The 19,820-nt window shown below is 39.5% G+C and overlaps 1 protein-coding gene across 19 annotated transcripts in view; it reads right to left on the bottom strand.

Moving 5' to 3' along the window:
• The window catches only part of TENM3 (teneurin transmembrane protein 3), a 2,524,603-nt gene that overhangs the window by 61,284 nt on the left and 2,443,499 nt on the right, over positions 1-19,820 (bottom strand). For all 19 annotated transcript variants that reach the window (XM_059909693.1, XM_059909692.1, XM_059909687.1 and 16 more), the window contains 4 exons: positions 15,981-16,127; positions 2,329-2,545; positions 1,201-1,320; positions 367-628 (listed from right to left, as the gene is read on the bottom strand). In XM_059909693.1, the coding sequence (XP_059765676.1) occupies positions 367-628; positions 1,201-1,320; positions 2,329-2,545; positions 15,981-16,127 (746 nt within the window). The remainder of the gene's footprint in view (positions 1-366; positions 629-1,200; positions 1,321-2,328; positions 2,546-15,980; positions 16,128-19,820) is intronic.

Here is a 19,820-nt window from a genome sequence, read left to right on the forward strand (position 1 = left end):
GCACTCGGTACAATGCCAGTTAGGAGGTCAGGTACAGGCACTAAAACCTTTTTCCAATGAATGAATACATGAGCAAAGACATTATCAGCTGTTGAGCTTAAGCTGTTCTCCCATTTGGCTACAATTAATACACAGATACAGATATAGCTTGAGGAAGAAGTATTTTTAGTAGACCTTTAAGGAATAACTAGATATCCTACTATAGAAATACCTATTCTTGTACATAAACACACCACGTTCTATATGTCATTCTATAGAATTATTTAGGATAGCACTGGAATTCTGTAATCCTGTAAAAACATTCTTTGGAAACCCCATGACCTGAAAATGGTTTATTTAAAAGCAACGCCTGCTAGAATATTCTACCTGTGTCTCGGGAATAATGGGACTGTCTTCAGGAGACGATCTAAAAAAGGTGGATAAAGGTGACGACACAATGATAGGATTCGGCCTCACGAAGCCACTTAGGTCACAGCTGGGAATGTCATTCTCCTCTTTCTTCATGACTAGGGTATCCATCACATAAAAGATATTCCATGGAATCCACACAGTACGGTACTGAGTGAGGAGCGGGGGTCGTTCAAATACCAAAGTTAGAGAAGCCCCGCCATTCGCCACCAGGTCAAACCTAAGAAAAAACAAGACGTGCTGAGTGAGTTATCTGGGTCTCATATAACTCCAGACACTCACCTCCTCAGATCAATATGCTTTATAAAGAAAAACTTCTTCTCCCAACGTTTATATGAAATAGTTTCAAATCTACAGGAACATTAAAAGAATTATACAATGACCATCCATACGCCCTTCACTTATATTTACTAATTTATTAACATTTTTCCAAATTTGCTTTATCTATCTACCTATCTACTCCTTTTCCAGAACCATCTGAGCTTAAGTTGTAGATATTACAAAATCTCACTTTCAAGTATTTCAACATGAATCTTCTAAGATGAAGAACATTCTCCTATAAAACCACAACACTATTATTATGCCTTAGGAAATGAAATCAACTTTTAAAGACCTATATGAGTATATAACTTTAAATTTCTGCCACCATGTACTGTCACAGATTTCTGGAGTCTAAAAGTTGTTGCATTTCCATATTAGAAGGGACAATAAAACATGCTGGGTGATACAAGCATACCTAGTTTTTATACTTAAAATACTTCAAACAGAGACAGGGTGTTGGGATTAACTTACATTCCATCCTGGCGGGTAATAGTATATCCATATTCTGGGTAATGGAAAAATGAGACATTCACTCCAATAAGTGGCGTTCCATCAGCAGTTAGTACTTGGCCTCTGATGACGGATGCAAGGCTGTGGGAAAAGTAGAAGAACTAGAATGAACATTTGTCTTTTCAGGCCAACATTATCATGATGTAGAGATAATTCAATCTAAGGATAAACTAACACTATCGCATGCACTTGTATTCACAGAAACCAGACTTGAAATACTCCCAAGACAATGTTCCTTCTAATTCATTGTAATCCACACTCTCGAAATGTATGGTGTTTACCCTGGGTTTTAATTCATTGCAATCTGGATTTTGGAGAGTTATCAAGACCAATAATTTAGAGATGAATTTTTAAAATTATAAGCTGCGCTTTTTTCATGTCATATACCTGGTGCTTGCATGAAGGAGAGTATACTTTCCAATTAATTCCAAGGCAATTGGGAAATCTACAGGGACCAAAAAGTACAAGATTTAAGGGGGCAATAAGGAACATTTGTGAAACAACTTTTAATCAACTACTGGGTCTAACTGCATTAATGTTATTAAACTGCTGCAGAACCAGGAGTTCTGGTGTAAATCATCTTCTTTTGCTCAGTGAGACACAAGGCACCTGCTTTCACTTACTGGTTTATTTTCCGGTCATTACTGCTCTGCAAAGCACCAGTCCAACAGCTTATGCAATCTTACTGCCATGCCGTTAGCAGTTCCGTTACATTATTTCATAATTTATCTTATTTAGTGAGCTCAGCTTAAAAAAAAGTGCACTTCTGTTTTGCCTTTTGGGGTCTTTTCATTGCTTCTTTTGAAACATTTCCAACTGTGCTAACAAAAATCAACTAGTTAAATGAAGATTTATTGACTCCTTAATGGGATGTCCTGTTATGTTTCAGGTACTGAAATTGACAAAGTATGGGAACTATGTCAAAAATGCTTGAAATGCGAAGTTTGGTGAAGGATGTGCCGAAGGAGGAGAAACTGCCTTTTAAAGAAAGCACTTTCCTCAAATTCACGGTCATCAGCATTTCATATAAAGGGCTTCTCACTGATGATAATATCACTACAAGTCTATGTAAGGAAAAGCTGCATTAACCTCTTATTGAAAGGACTGTCTCCGGGTATGACATGGGTGCTATCAGATCCTATGAGAAAACTGATTCGGTCATAGAAGGGTTTGGCAGCTTGCTGAGATGGTGACTGTAAGCTTTGGCTAATGATATCCTGGGGATCAGGCAATCCGCGACAGTAGGGCTGATTTTGGCAGGAGCTCTGTAAACAGCAGTCAGGATCCATGCAGTCAATGAGTCCATCTGTGGATAGAAATGTAAACCAGTAAGAGAATTCCTCTTTTTCCGCCGTGATGTAGAGTACGTTTTGTTTGTTGACTGGCTTTTTTCACATCAAATGATTCGCTCCCCCTATCTGATAGTAATTTCTAGGAGGCATACATTTTGAAACCAAATGAAATACAATACCCTGCAGTTGCTTTCATAGACAGTAAATGTTTGGATTGGAGATGGCTGAAAAAAAATCATATAATATTGATTCTGAGTAAAAAATTTAAAAATGACTGCTTTAGAACAATCTATCACATGCAGACCTCGTTTTATTGCTCTTCACAGATATTCAGTTTTTTACAAATCGGAGGTCTGTGGCGACCCTGTGTGGAGCAAGTCTATTGGCACCATTTTCCCAGCAGCATTTGCTCACTTCGTGTCTCTATTACATTTTTGTATTTCTCGCGATACTCCACTTTTGCATTATTATTATATTTGTATGGTGACCTGTGATCACAACGGTGGACTTAATTGATAAATACTGTGTGTGTTCAGACTGCTCCACTAACCGGCTGTTCCCCCATCTGAAATTTGGGAAAAGGTCAGAACATGAAAGTCCGTGAAATACATATACAGAGTAACATATAATGAATGAGATTAGCCAACCACCTTTCAAGGAAATCATTTTCACAAGGATGGTAAAGTGTGTTCCATATAAAATTAAGGCATTTCTCATATTTTAAACAGGAACTTGAGCTCCTAATACACGTCCTTTAAAATGCAGATGTTAATAAAAATGTGGCTAATGTAAATAAGCCATAATATTGGAAATGCTAAGAAACCTATCACTAAAAATTGACCTACACTGTTGGTGACATATAAGAGTAATGGATAGAATCTTCCAGAGCATTCTCCAGGAATATCAGAAGGAAACTACATTCAATGGCCTGTGTAAGAATTTTGTTTGAAACATTTGAACCATCCCATTAGCAGATAAGAGTCAGGTTATGATGGTTGATGACATTATCCTTTAAGGTCATTTTTCAGTGACCAGTTGATACATGAATTTTGATCTGCTTGGCAATTTCATTTCTCAGTATAGATTAATAAAAACATTAGTTTCTGAAGACTTTAATTACCTTTGGGAGAACAGACAAAAAATCATTATAAAATCTTCACACCTAAGTTTTAGGTCTTGGTGTGACCCTATTATGGCAAACTCAGCTGAAAATATCTAGTTGACCTATATATTTTATTTACACAAGTGTTTTGAAATAACTTTTATTTTTTAAAAAAACACACTAGTCATTTTTTTCTTTTTGCTTTAGGCTACTCTTATTAATAGAACATAAGCTTGCCCATTCATTATCTGACAGCAAACTGAGACAAAAGAAAACAGACTAAATTGAATTATATTGCCCAGTCTAGAATTAGGTCAACAACACAGATAAGGTAAGAAACAGGAGATGAGGGGCCTGGCTCCCACCTGAAGAATGTTGTCAACACTTGTGGTTTCTCCTAACACTCATTTCCCCTTCTTTGTGCAACAGCTCTGAACTTTCATTTGGGTAACCAGTTCTCCCCAACTCTCAGTCTATGTGCACATTTCCCTTTGTGCTTGGTTCAGAAATGTACATGTGACCTAACTTGTCAAACCAGATTGAATTTCAGGAACTATCTAAAAAGCAATCCTGCCCCATCAGCTCCCATCCCCCCAGGCTTGGAGCTGTAAGGCTGTGAGGCCGGGGTTGCTGCACCCCTCTTGCTGCCACTACAGCAGAAGCCGTCTGGGAACGGAGCCATCCCAGAAGAGGCAAAGTCAAGAGCTGGAGACCTAAGACAACAGGTCATAGTGACATCTTTGGGGCTTTTGCAATAAGCTGAACCTGACCTCCTGGGCTTTTCAGTTCTAGAAGCCAAATCATTGCCTTCTTCCTTAAGCCTGTTTGGGATGGCCTTTCTGTCACTTGAAACTGAAAGAGATGTAGTTTATCCAGAGGCATTAACTAAAAATCTCACTATTTCCCTTATAGTTGAAAAAAAAGGCTTAATACGTAAATATTGGAATTAAATGCATGGTGTTGGACTCTTTTTACATTACTATTTTAACTTTTTGACACCATAATTTGACATGAAAATGTATGAGTCAGAATTTCTGATAAGCAGATCTTATTACATAGTTTCTCTATTATAGCTACATTTTCATGTAGATGTCTGTTATGTTTCTAAAAATGGGTTGTTAATTACTTGAAACTGTATATTTATTCTTTGACAAAAATTTAAAATCATGTTTAAGAAAGTCAAATGAAACTGAGCTTTGAAATTTCATAGAAATTTATCAAAATATTGCTTTCTTAGCCAAAAGGCCACAAAGATGAAAAATGTCTAAATATTCCTCAATATTTCTAGTGGAAGAAAGATGAAACTATGATAGAGGCTTATTTTTCAAGAGGATATGTTATAATAATGCAATATATTGCATTTTTCTCCATCTGTCTCAAAGAAATAGAAGCATAGTTATGAAGACTCAGATTTTTAAAATCGTAGATGGTTGACCTATTGCCCCTAAATCATTTTTAGCTTCAAACAAACAATTTTAAAAAACCCTTTCAGTAACAATTCATGATCATATGTTGAGACTTCATGAGGAATCTTTAATCTGTTTTATGATCTATCTAAGAGCTCTGACTCCATGGATTTAGAATGGGGTGTGCATACGCTCGGGAGAGTAATTCCACACAAATATTTTATATTCTTACAGGTTTTTCCCTTACGTTCGTTTTTTAACATAAGTAGCAACTACTTAATAGTGAAAGTACTTCCAAACATTAATATTTTATCTCCATTAATCTGGTAAATTAAGGGTTAAATTCCCCTCCCACTTTGTCCCCCATAATATCCCCACAGTGTCTTCCTTTAGGCACTATATATGCTACAGTTGGCCAAAGAGGAATGCTCAAATCTCGTCATTCATCTTTGTTAGTTCATAAAAAGCAAACGTGCATCTGGCATGTAGTCTGCAGGTCATAAAACTGCATGAGATTGACACCTTCTGAACTAATCAGCTGGGAATGCATTTTTACAAGCCTCTCTGCTAACATCAATCAGAGAAAGAATCTCATTTTCAGCAGCCGAGATGCAGGGACACAAGGTCTGTTATCTTTCTGCAGAGTTTATCACTAACTTGCCCAAGCAAGTGACGGATGGTTATGAATCTGGCTTCCTATAACTCGAGAAAACATTTTTCATTCCTTGTCTATACTCACGTGGCTAGGGCTATCTAGTACAACTAAGCTGATAACCCACTTGCCCAAATATATACGGTAGTAAAAGTGACTTTGTGGAAGAGCGTCTCAAAATCATCAACGTTCCATTTTAGTCTCAGGAATATTAGGTCAGCTTAAATTGAGACTGGTGTGGAAGCCATAGCTAATAGAATTAATCGTAAAAAAATCTAAAGAAGATCAGAACTGTTCAAAACCCACTGAATAACAACTCCAATGATCAGTTAAGAGCCCCTCTTTCTCCCGGTTAGGCTTTGCAATGTAAGTGGTACCGTGATGTAGACAATCTAGAGTATGCTTCCTTCCACTTAATCCTCAATGGTATTGCTCTGTTATCATTTCAAAACATGTTCTCATCTTTCTTAACCCTTTCATTGGTTTGTAACAGTGGCTGGCAGACTTATTTCGTAAATTAAGGGCCAGATAAAAAATACTTTAGACTTCGTGGACCATACAGTCCCTGCTACAAGTACTTAACTCTGCCTTTAGAGCTCTAAAGCAGCCAGAGACAATATGTAAATGTGACTGTGTCTCAATAAGACTTTATTTACAAAAACAAGCTTTGGGCTTCCCCGGTGGCGCAGTGGTTGAGAATCTGCCTGCTAATGCAGGGGACACGGGTTCGAGCCCTGGTCTGGGAAGATCCCACATGCCGCGGAGCAACTGGGCCCGTGAGCCACAATTACTGAGCCTGCGCGTCTGGAGCCTGTGCTCCGCAACAAGAGAGGCCGCGACAGTGAGAGGCCCGCGCACCGCGATGAAGAGTGGCCCCCGCTTGCCACAACTGGAGAAAGCCCTCACACAGAAACGAAGACCCAACACAGCCATAAATAAATAAATAAATAAATTAATTAAAAAAAAAAAAAAAAAAACAAGCTTTGGCCCAAGGGTAATAGTTTGCCAACCTCTAGTCTTGCTTTAAAGTTTCTACCCTGCCCTATTTCCTTATAGCCTTTAAATCATTCTTGATTTTTTTTCTGGCAAATTTAATGCCTATTTTGCTAGATAATTAAAATGTCTGACTCCATCTTTTCCTAGTTCACCCTCTATGCTGGCTTTAATCTGCTTCTGTCTTTTAAGCAGCTATGGATATTTTAACTTGTTTTTTAAAACCTTGCCATACTGACTGGATAAAAAGTCATGAATTTCCTTTGAATGAATTTTCATCTTTACTCAAAAGATAATTAATTAATGCCCACTGCCCTTCCCCACAGTATTTGGAAGCCCCTCCCCTGCCTTCAAGTTGGAGGTAGAGGTAGAAATTCTCATGCAGTATTTTATCTGTGGATTTTAGAATTTTCGAAGTGTACGGGTATACCTTTTGTTGCTCTTTTAAGTCACCATTCTGTACCATGCATGACATTCATTTGTTTATTACTGAATTGGGATCATGTTTGGTTTTCTGTATCTTCTTGGTTTGTCTACAGCAGAGCTTTCTTGGTGGCTTTATTCTCTCTAGGTTCACAACATTTCAAGGCTAATGACTCCAGGCTGATCATTCTCCTGAACTCCAAATCCACAACCGGTCTTCTAGATATTTCCACTTGGATATTACACGGGCATCGAAAACTTAACACGTCTAAAACACAACAAATATGATCTTCTCTGAACACTCGCTTCCTCTGCATTTCCTATTGCAAGGAATGGTTCCACCATCCACTCACCCAGTTTCTCAAAGCAGAAACCTGAACGTCAACCTTGATTCCTCTTCTCCCTTTTTCTCTGCACCTAATCAATGACCAGATCCTCCTTTTCTCCACCGCAAACATCTCCTGAATCAATCTATTTCTTTCCATTTCACTGAAACAATCGTTTAGACCACCATGGTCACTTCTTGACAAGATCTCAACAAGGGCTTGGTTTCCCAGGCGCCAGTCTTGTCCTAGCTATTCATTCTTAACACTTAAATCTGAGTAATCTTGGTAGAAATCAAATGTGGTTATTTCACTTCTCCAGCTAAAATACTTCCTTTAATTGGTCCCTGCTGCTTTCTGAGTAGTTAGAACTCCTTAACATAGCTTACAAGACCTTTGTGATTATTATTTCCTCTGCCGGGAGACTTCTCACCTGCTCTCTTATCCCCCTCCCCAATTCCTTTAGCAATCAGCTCAGACAATGGTCTCACAAAGTTCCTTGAGGGCTAATCTAGTTCACTGTTATAGCACCAGAATCTAGGACATATACTTCTTGGCACCAAGTACGCATACAATAATTTTGCTGAATGAAGTGAAGAATCAATTCAGTTCCTAGAGATTATGAGATCTAAACAGGTCAAAATGATGTCTTAAAAGCACAGCAGAGACAGGTGCTGATTTTCTTTCATCACCTTTTTCCTGCCCTCAGACGCTATGCTAATCCTTGAATTCCTGTTTCTTTTTTTACTCTAATAGGTATCTTTACATGTTCTTGATGAATTAGACATTAAGCAATCCATACAATTACATAAAGTATTAGAAGAAATTATAGGAAATACTACACATAAGTACAACTTATGTATGTACTTATAAAGACACACAACCCAGAATTCATGAAGGAAAAGTTAAACCTTATAAACATTTACCTTATAAAAGTTTATCCTTTGAAAATTTCTGCATGATGAAAGACACCATAAACAAAGTTAAAAGATAATGAAAACTTGGGATAAGATATCTGCAACACACCTCACAAAGAACTGATAAGAAGAATACACAAAGAACTCCTAAAAATTAAAAAGAAAAAGTCAAGTAACTCAATAGAAAAAAATGGTCAAGAGAAATAAATAAGCAATTAGCAAAAGAAGAAATGCAAACAATCAAGGAACATATATAAAGATCATCAACCTAACTAGTAATTGGGGAAATGCAAATTAAAACAATAAAAATGGAGTCATTTCCACCCAGCAGACAAAATTCATATTTTTCATTGTGTTGGACAATTTTGCTTATGTACAATGATTATGTACAGATTATGAACATGGGGAAAATAAACACTATCCTACCGATGAAGTGTACAATGGTGAAACTTACTTGCAAGGCAATTTGGCAGTAGCTACCAGAATTAAAAATTAAAATACCCCGTGACCCAGCAATTTCATTTCTAAAAAATCTGTCCCAAAGAAATATTTGTACATTTACACAAAGATTTATATGCAGATACACACACACAGATTCACTACAGATTTGTCTTTATACTAAGAGCAAGAAAAAAAGAGAAACAACTAAACAATTATTAATTAGTAGTGGTAAAATTCATTAGGACAACCGTGTTTCTATTATAAAGTAGGAGATAGGCCTATATGTACTGACATGAAAAAATCTCTAAGTTACCCTCTTTGGCAGAATCAAATTTAGAACAGTACCTATCCCGTTTACGTTTAAAAACATAAATGTGCATCTAAATTCACTGAAGGAGGCGTAGAAACACACACTCTTTAAGTTGTTGACAGTGGTTACTCTTGACAATGAGAATGTAGCACTTGTGTACGGTTACTAGTAATAACCCTCCCCAGGAATGCAGAGGTTCTTAACATGGAGAAAGGGGACACTTTCTAAAGAGGTTCTGAGCGATGCCCTTTGTTACGCTGTAAAGCTTGTGGTGGCAGCAAAGGGTAATAATGCGTGTAAAATACAGGGGAGACTTTTAGTTCCAGCCTGTGTGGCTCTGATTTTCCTCTCCTTCTAAAACTCATTCAAAAAACAGTGATCAAACCCCACGTTCCTTGTGTACTACCAGGAGGCTTACTGGGGTCCTTTGCTTCTGAGAGCACAAGCTGGACTTTTCTTTCCTAGAAGGGGATTCCCGGGGCTCTAAAACTTCTGTGGACAGTAAAAGGGTTCAGAGTAACCTGAATCTCTCCCTATAGTAGGACCTCATAGAGTCTTTCAAATGAATAGTAATTCCCCCCTGCCCCAAATCATCCGCCAGGTTAATGTATTTTAAGGCTCTGAGACTGAGTGCCATTCTATATTCTGATATCTGGATTCTTTGTAAGAAGTACTTAGGAACTCTTGTAATTTCCTCCCTTCCCTCCCTCCCACCCTCCCTCTTTCTTCTTCTTTTTTTAAGCCATTTCCCCCCTCTCTTCCTATTTCTGTTACTATTTTATTTAACTTTTATTTTTCAATATGTTTTTTGGAGAACACAAATTGTCTCATACTCCTTCTAGGACTTCTTAAAACTCTATTTTCAAATATTTCCTGATTTTCTTTCGGTAAAATCTCCAAACGTAGACCAGCTCTGTCCCTTCATCACACTCATTCTGATGCGTACATGAAAATTTCATTCATTGCTTCCCTCCTCGTTTCCATTGCTAGCACACTCCTGCTTTCTCCTGCAGTTTGAATCTTCTGTTTGCATTTTTCTTCCTTCCTTTCTCTCTCTCTCTCATTACGGTTTCTTTTCAATTTCTAAATAAGCTCAGTTGAATCTGCTTCCTTCTCTACAATTAACAACCTCTGAAGATGTAAAAAAAAGCCTGTTTTAGATACATCTTCCTGACATCTAGCCCCACGAAGTAACAACAACTCTGAAGGACAAAGAACAACTCTATCTACTTACAAGTAAGATGCATCTTTCCTGGCAGGATTTATACTTTGACACTCTACCATCTTGCACAAAATTTAGGAAGAGGCTTTAAGTCATTCTTGGGCCCTCAACCATTCAATCTGCAGGAGAGGGCTTGCGTCCCATGCCTCTGGGTCCCCACAGGGGAGCTATCCACTGGAGGACCAGACAGGGAAGCAAGATGTCAAGGGGAACTCTGAATAGATCTCCCGAATGAGAAGGACAATGGGAACATGGTAACCACTGCCAGAGACAATATATCTTGGAGAGATCATCTCATTAATAAGCATCTTGAGTCTCTATAAAAACAGAGTTGTCTCTGGCAAGCTATTGCATTTTGATGCTTCTATGGTGGGACCAGACCGCCATATGGGGAGCTACTGAAAGTCAAGACACCCCCTATTGAATGAGATTTGTAGTAGGGTGACCAGGTGAAACTGACGACACGTACAGAAGCGTTTGGGAGAACCGAGAGCTGCCTCGTCAATCTCGGGCATCGAAAGCATGTCAGAGGCTCAGCACTGGTTTCCTTGCTCTCAAGTGAGAAGGCTGGAATTTGGGGGGGAAGGGAGGAGAGAGAGACTAGAAGATTCCTTCTGAAACTAACAGAATTCTACTACCATATGAAATGGTTATTGGAGTATACTGTCTGGTTATACTAAAACTAAACGCTATCGACAGCTATTTATATTCCGATAGTTGAATCTGTTTTTCTGCCTACCCACCGTCCTTACCCCTTTATTCTGGAGACAGAACTTCAATTTTCTTGTAGGGCGGTGACCTAATTCTGACCATGAGAGTCGGGCTCAGGCCAGGCCCAGGTCTCATGTAACCATTGAAAAAGGTGTCCTCCCTGCACTGGGCTTGTTATGCTAGAGGAATGTAAACCTCGAGCTGGTGGGAGAGACATCCAGAGAATGGTGCCAGCATAGAACAAGCAGAGTTGACAGATGATTAACCCAGATTTCTGTTACCACTGTCTGTACACCTAGGTGCAGTTCTCTCCAAACTTGTCCGTTATATAAGCTAAGGATGGGGCGGTATGGAGTCACTGTCTTCAACCCCACTCCAGATCACACAGCGTTTAATAGGGACCAGGTCCCATCTCTTCACCTGTCTTTTCTCTGATCTTAGCGACTTCACCATCAGCGTGCGTTCTGGGATATGAACAGGACACGGCTCAGTCTAGAGGGAGAATGACTTTGTAGGTGAAGATAAAGCTGAAGAAGAAAAACGTAAAAGCCAAGTGGAGGCCTGCAGTGTGGATCACTTGCTCAGAAAGCTTTTCCAATGAGGAAAGGATATCTTGTCCTTGCTTCCGAAGTGCCTACAGGCCCTGTGTGGAGATGTTCGCCACAATTCTCTGGTCCAGTGACCACAAGTCTCTGACGTCCACTGTGTGATTTAAAAATGGACTCTCCCATAGCCCACCTCTGCCCCGATGTCTGCTCTAGCTGCCTGTGTGTGACACCTAGAGCTCAGATTTGAGAAGCGAAGGGGGAGACACCCTGTTGAGTCCACAGAGAGTGGGGATCTTTGTCAAGGCCTTTATGGTGGGTAAAAGATGGCCTTAGTTCTGAAAAGCTAAGGGGTCTGTGTATGCAACAGCTATTTATTTGAGCCTTAAAGAAACAAGGTCCAACTGAACAGCAGATTTACTTCTTATGGCCGTGCAGGTGTTGCGAGAGTGGCTAAAGACAAGTTCCTCCCGTCTACTTTATTAGTAGCCCACTTTTCCTAGTCCTCATCACAAGTTCCCCTCGAAGTCTGCTTTTCCTCAAGCACGTTAGAGACATAAAGGGGAAGTTGGCTCCACAGGCAGAGAGGGTCACCTATTTTTTTTTAACTAAATTTATTTATTTTATTTATTTTTGGCTGCGTTGGGTCTTCGTTGCTGCGCACGGACTTTCTCTAGTTGCGGCAAGTGGGGGCTACTCTTCGTTGCGGTGTGTAGACTTCTCATTGCGGTGGCTTCTCTTGTTGCAGAGCACAGGCTCTAGGCATGCGGGCTTCAGTAGTTGTGGCACACGGGCTCAGTAGTTGTGGCTCGCGGGCTCTAGAGCACAGGCTCAGTAATTGTGGTGCACGGCCTCAGTTGCTCCGCAGCATGTGGGATCTTCCCGGACCAGGGCTCGAACCCGTGTCCCCTGCATTGGCAGGCGGATTCTTAACCACTGCGCCACCAGGGAAGCCCGGGTCACCTATTTACTTAGTGAGATCCAGAGATTGAGGATCTTTAGGCTTAGGCAGTAGAGATGGGGTGAAGCGGATTTGGTAAAGGAAGGTATATTTTGGAGGGGAAGGAAGATGCTTGGTGTAAGAAAAAAATATTTATTTCACCGTATGTGGCTGTTCTTTCTAAAATTTTTAAATATATCTTTTTCAGTTCTGGGAATAGTAAGCAACTTTCTGTGTGTGTGTGTGTGTGTGTGTGTGTGTGTGTGTGTGTGTGTGTTCTGCAAAGTTCTTAAAGTTGTGTTCTACAAAATTACTCAGACTAGACCTGCAGCTATTCGTATGATACGTTTAATTTCTGATTCGGGCCAAATCAACCTCTTCATCTTCTCCTCCTCCTTAGTTACTTAATGTGTTAAATCAAATTACTTGGCTACTTTCTGGCTAATTCACCATTTTGACATCAAACTTAGTTTAGACAATGGATCTCTAATGGTATAGTTCCTACATATCATAGAATTTCAAGTATAGTCCTTATTTTAAACATTCTGTTTTATTGTCCTCATACAATGATAATGATATCCTTAATTGCCAGATTATGTGTCTTGAGTTGGGGTTTGGTGTGGAAAATATTGTCCGTATACACACAGCCCATGCTTAAGTTCAAGGAACCCTCTAGCTTGGGTTATAAGGCACCCAGGTTACAATCTCAGGATATAATAAAGCTGGCACTGAGATTCCTTCTCAGAAGATCAACAAAATTAGGTTAGGGACAGGAATACAAATTATATGAGATAAGTAGAGAATCCACAGGAGGTCTTCTATCAGCTCAGATTTCCCCTTGGAGAGGCAAGTCTAGAGATAGCCGAGCTTCAGGCTAAGAAGAATAAACAAAGGGGGAATGAGGCCAATTCACAGCTGATAAATTTTGAGGAAAGAGAAACCTCCTTAGCGGATAACAATACTAAAGAGTTGATTAGCCCCTCAGTTACTCTGCAGCGTCTCTGCAGACTTGGCCCTGCCCTTTGCTTCCCTCTGCACGAGTCTGTAACCTCCTCAAAGTAATCTTTCAGAAGACAAGTGTGAAATATCTGATCAAGGAGGAAGGGAAGGGACTTCCCTGGTGGTCCAGTGGTTAGGACTCCGTGCTTCCACTGCAGGGGGCATGGGTTCGATCCCTGGTCGGGGAACTAAGATCCCTCATGCTGTGCGGCAAAAGAATAAAAAATAAAAGAGTAATTTAAAAAAAAAAAAAAGGAGGAAGGGAAGCTCTCCTTCCTCCATGGGCATTAGAAAACAATGGGGTAGGGGCTTCTTGGGGGAAAGTAAGGAGGAAAGTTGCCGTCTGGGCTGGGGGTCAGAGAGGACTGATGCCGTGTTTCTAAGACAGGCACATGGGCACGGTGAGGAGGAATCGGGGCAGCTCCATATTGTTAGGCAGGAGAGGCTGCGAGGGCAAAGGGCCACCTAAACCTATCAGGAGCAGACAGCAAGGGAGGCTTCAGCTCAGAACTAGGGGCTCAAGTTGCTCAAGAGTCCAGGTTAAAAGAAAACAGGGAAAATAGTGAACAATGTGCTAGAATGAAAGGGGAGAATTGCAACTCTTAGGAAGATGAGACACAAATAACGTTTGGTTTCAGAATGATTGTAGCGCGCGCGCACGCGCGTGTGTGTGTGTGTGTGTGTGTGCGCGCGCGTGTGTGTGTATGTGTGTTGGGGGCAATGGGGAGAGCTGAGAGTTGGTTCGTGTGTGTGTGTGTGCGTGTGTGTGTGTGTGTTGGGGGCAATGGGGAGAGCTGAGAGTTGGTTCTGGCACTCTGCTTCCAAAAGAACAGTACAGGGCAGGCCTTGTTTTTACTGTGTTTCCCTTTATTGTGCTTCAAAGATACTGCGTTTTTCATACATTGAAGGTGTGTGGCAGCTCTGCTGGGAGCAAGCCCACCGCGCCACTTTCCCAGCAGCATTTGCTCGCCTTGTGTCTCTGCACCACATTTCGGTAATTCTCGCAATATTTCAAACTCTTTCATTATTATATCTGTGATGGCGATCTGTGATCAGTGGTGACCTTTGATGTTACGACTACAACTTGCTTAAGGCTCAGATGATGGTTAACATTTTTTAGCAATATCTTTATATTAACGTATGTACATTGTTTTTTAGACATAAGGCTATTGCTCACTTAACAGACTACAGTATAGGGTAACTTAACAGCGTAGGGTAAACATAACTTTTATATGTACTGGGAAACCCCCAAATTTGTGTGACTTGCTTTATTCTGGTATTTGCTTTACTGCAGTGGTCTGGAACCGGACCCACAATATCTCCGAGGTCTGCCTGAAGTTAGGTCCACTCTATTTGGAAAGGAAAAGGCCATTCAACCTTCTCTGACAACCTTTTATGAATTTCACCCAGTCAAGGGGAGCACTTTTGAAAGCAAAAGAAGGAAAATTGGATAATAATAGCTGCTACTTACAACATAATATATCCCTGGCAATACACTAAGTACTTTACAAACATTCTCTCACTTAATCCTTCCAGAAACTCCTTTATCACTCTTTTATACACGAAGCCATTGAAATGTAGAGGGATAAGAACCTTGTCTCAGGTCACATAAGCACCACGAGTTGGAGTGAAGATCTGACTCTAAACCTGCACTTTTAACCAACACATATTGCCCACGTGGACACTCCCAAAAGGGCAGGTGGAATGAAGGCGGGGGTAGGGGACACACACTAACCCACAGAGCAGGTGACCACAGGGGTCCAGACAGAAACGGAATCCTTCCAAAAATCTCAGTCCCAAAGGGACACCAACACTGAACAGCTCCAGGGGCAAGTCCTCCATCACTGGAGACAACCACTAACGCTCACTTCTCTCTTCTCTGAAACTGAAATACACTAGCACGGAGGATGTGCGCAACGGGGAAAATAATTATTTCTTAACCCTGGGCTTATGTGGGGTGGAATATCATAATCCTTTTCACAGGGTGTAAAGTTAAGGATAAAAAGACACTGGAAGTACAGCTTCGAGGGGATTGCTTTCTGTTCCTGTTTTTTTTTTTTTTTTTTCCTTTTCATCCAAGCCTTCCAACAGAAGAGCTTGGGAACTGTCTTGCATCTTTTGGAATGTTTCATTATTAAAATACTGCTTTAGAGCTCCCAATTTACAGGGTCCTAAAAACTGCAGCGAGGAGAATTGTCACCTGGAGATTAGGATGAGGAGTGGAGAACAATGTACATTACACGGTAGCTTGGTTACCTTGCCTTTTCCCTGAATGATAACAATCTTGCATTTGTCTCAGGGAAAATAGGGAGCAAAATCACCCTATCAGCACTCATACCTTTTTCAAAAAATTTAATCTATGGGGATCGGATTTTTTTTTTTTGGCAACAGATAACCAGGTACCCGCGAGAACCTACAAGCCTGAGTTCTGGCACAAGCTCGCCTTGCTGCTCAGCCTCTCTTACCTCCCTCATTGTCCTTGCCGTCTGCGCAGAGGGTCTCCATGGCCACGTCACAGCCCGCTCCCCTCCACCCTGGCTGGCAAACGCAATGCCAGCCGTTTTGGTCCAGCGTGCATCTTCCATTGCTGTTGCACAGACCGGGGCACCCCTCTGTCAAAAGAGACAAAGAAGGACAACGGAAGTGATTTGAGTATTGAAAGTTTTTGCACCTCAAATAAACAAATGAGGGACACTTAGTGGGAACAGGCCTTTCGAAACAGCACAAATACTGTAATTGCACATGGATAGAAACAGCAACATTATCTAAGGAATCTCATTCTTATCCAAGTGGCATCTTTGATTGGCCTGACCCTTGAGACACCACTTACCTGTGCAGGACAGAAATATCTGCAAAGATCCACTAAACTGCTGCAGGCCAGACAAAATTAACTTAAATTTTTTTCCTTTAGCAAAGCAACAAGGGTGATTGTAAGGTGTGAAAAAAGCGTCACAACAAGATCATTTCAGAAGCCCTAGAATAGACTTTTTAATCTGTTGTAAACAATACTGGTCACTGGTTAGACATGCCTTCTTAAAAGCGCCTTGTTGCTTTCAAAAATTCCCTCTAAATTTAAAAGCATGAAAGCGGGTATGAGGATATGAATGATGTTGAAGAGAACATTAATTTTATCTGGCCTCAGAGTTGCCGTATATTCATGTGAAATTACAGTGCATTAAATAACTGCACAAAGTATAGGCCAGTATTAATGACTATACTTTATGCCGAGAATACATTCCTTTTCACAGAATAAGCAAAGCCCAGGAAATAGTGAAGCAGCTTAGCATCTATTCTAACAAACATTAGGATTCAGGCTGCATACGGATGGGACAGGACTGACAGGATTTCCAACCGAATGTAATAGCTGTGCATATTGGATTACTTAGGACGGACAAAATGAAATACCATAAGGACCACAGTAAAACATCGATAGACCGAACAAAAACGCGGTAGTCACGTGCTTCAAGACAGAGCGCGAAGAGTGAGAGTTTGTGACAATCTCCCTAAAGCTTTTATGCTGTTACCTTTATATCCTATCTTGTCTGCTTTTATGGGCAAGGAGGGAAAATTTGGGAAACAATGAAAATAATTTAATATATCCAAAATCTATAATTGTTTCAGCCTAACATGACATTTAAAAAAAAAAAACAAATTCTGCCACTTCCTACAGATGGTAACTGGCATGCAGCCAACATGATCTGTTTATGAGGATGACGTTCGGGTAGATTCTGGAGCGCTTGTCTATGAGCGTGACACGACACTGACAGAAACGAGGATATAAACGCTCTAAAATGGCAAGAATAATTGGCTATTAATCAGATCTCTGTGGAAAGAATTACTTATAATTTGGTATAAAATATATATAAGTAAAAAAAAAACACTTGCTCTAGCAGTTGGGGTTTGTTCTACAGCTTCTTATAATTAGAATGCTACTCTTGTTTTGGTGACAAAATTTAAGGGAACAATCCGTTTAAGGATGTTTATTTTAAGTCTGTATTAAAGGAATTATTCATATCTTGGCTTCCCCTCCTCCACTGTGCAACTTGAAATGAAAAGATCTCAAAGAGACTTTCTGTCTCTTAAGATTAGAGTTAACAGAAAGAAGACTATTTTGACAGTCTCTTGTGGCTGGGTATGATGAAATTACACTTATGGACACCATCAGGTCAGGAGAAGATTAATTTTGCTGCTTCTTTTCTTTCAGACAATTACCATCTGTATTTATGGATTATTCAATACCTAAAAGGTGAATTTTCCTTACGGATGTTTCTGTTTTGTTTTTAATGAAAAAAAAAAAGAAAGGGTTTAACTGCCCCACTGACAAAGAGGTGCAGCAGCTGACTGCAGGCACACAAGAAGTTATTACATGAAAGCCTGGATATTGTCATGAATATTTTCATATTCTAATGAAAAGCACAAACAAGGAATAAAAAAATAGGTAATCTGAGGAGGAAGGGAAAGGGAATTTTCTCTTCTGAAAAATACGGTTTTCACTTATTTCTATGATAACTGAAGATAAAGAATCTGCTGTTTTCTGCTGAGTGGTGTTATCGTTTCTGTTTTCTAGAATGCACAGTATTTTGTAGTTTTTTTAGAAAATCACAAAACATAAATTATGATATCACATATATTTTGAAACATTGAGAAAAAGCCAAAGAAGTTTCCATATGAGGATAAATGAGATTTCTCTCAACATATGTTAACCAGAATCTTCTTTAGATTGACAATTTCTTATTCTGTGATAAGAGAGTGAGCGTTCATGATTCTTGATTTAGAATTTAAAGCCTATGAGCTGAATTGCCAACAATGAAGATCTTAAAGCCAAAAAAAACCTAAAAAACAAAACAAAACAAAACAAAACCCCAAAACAAAAAACAGCAAATGTACTGTTATCTTCAGTTTTTGGTTCCAGTGAAAACTAATGTTTTTACATAGGATGAAATCTGTGATAACCCAAACTTATAAAAATGAGACACAGACATTCAAGTCTCAATACTTTAAATCCAAAGGATTTCACATAATGTAAGCCTAATTTATAATTTACAAAAATATGCATGAAAACAGTCTATTTTCATACCTAGTGCAAGCTAATACACCGTTATATAGAGATATGGCAACAAAAAGCAAGTATACAGTACCTTTAACTATCTTATCCAAATAGTGAGCTTGAGAAATTAAAAAGGAAAAAAGAACAGACAGACATTTCAGAAGTGTCACATGGGACAAGGAAATTTTCAGAATTTACATGCAAATTGAGTAGCTGCAGCTGACATAAGACTCACATCACACGACAGAGATGCACTTCCTATCTTCTAAAAATGCAATATATTCACGTTTTAGAAAATGTAGTCACGATTTCAGGATATGCTCAGCATTTTCAGGAAAAGTATGCAGGGAAACTAACACTTTCTTTCGCAGATTATTTGGAATGGACACACCCTGATCCTTCCCGAGATTATATGAAAGCATAGCTAAGTAGAACAAACGGAATCAATTCTTTATTACTAAATAATTTTGGAAATTTACAACTATGAGATCTACAAATAATCAACGTTTTTTGCGGGGGGAGGTGAGAAAATAATTCTCTTTTTTTCAGTTTGTTTTTAACAAAGTAGTTTCACAAGGGTCACACAGTGGAAGGGCAGAAAGAATACACAGAAGGCCCAGAGGAGCCATTTATGTATGTTCAGATGCTTTCTTCAGTCTGCAGGATAAACCCACAGAAATTCTACTTCATTCACCTTCCCTCTTGAGTTACTTGCATATTTACAAATAATCAAACTTTGTTAATAAAGAAGAAAAAATAAAGAAGGAAGCTGAGAGTCCTTGAGCAAAGTTCATATAGTATTATGAAAAAGGCATGTGTAAGTTCTGTAGACTATGATTACCCAGTAACCCTTGACTACATGTCGGACGCACAGTAATGTATCATGTATGTAGTCTATTAAGAAATACGGACTAAGATCTTGTTTCTTTTCAGGATTCAGGCAGGAATAGGCTCTGTTTCTCACAAAAGCTTTGCTGGAACAGTCAGGATTAAGACTGAAGTCTTTTACTGTACCTGTCCATTTAATCTTTCATGAGGTTACAATTAGCCGACACCTTTCCTCTTGAACAGAGGCATAAATATCCCTCTCCGTTCACTCACTGGAGAGACCTAATATATTCTTAATAAGCCTCAAATCTTCTTGCTTTGCCAAAATTCATACATCTTTAATGGTCTAAAATTGCTTTTCAAAGATGCTTATGTTGATGATTTTTCATTACTGACATATGCAAGTGGTCGCAGAACTTTTAACAGAATG

This window comes from Balaenoptera ricei, chromosome 21 (genome assembly GCF_028023285.1).
Source record: "Balaenoptera ricei isolate mBalRic1 chromosome 21, mBalRic1.hap2, whole genome shotgun sequence".
Taxonomy (NCBI): domain Eukaryota; kingdom Metazoa; phylum Chordata; class Mammalia; order Artiodactyla; family Balaenopteridae; genus Balaenoptera; species Balaenoptera ricei.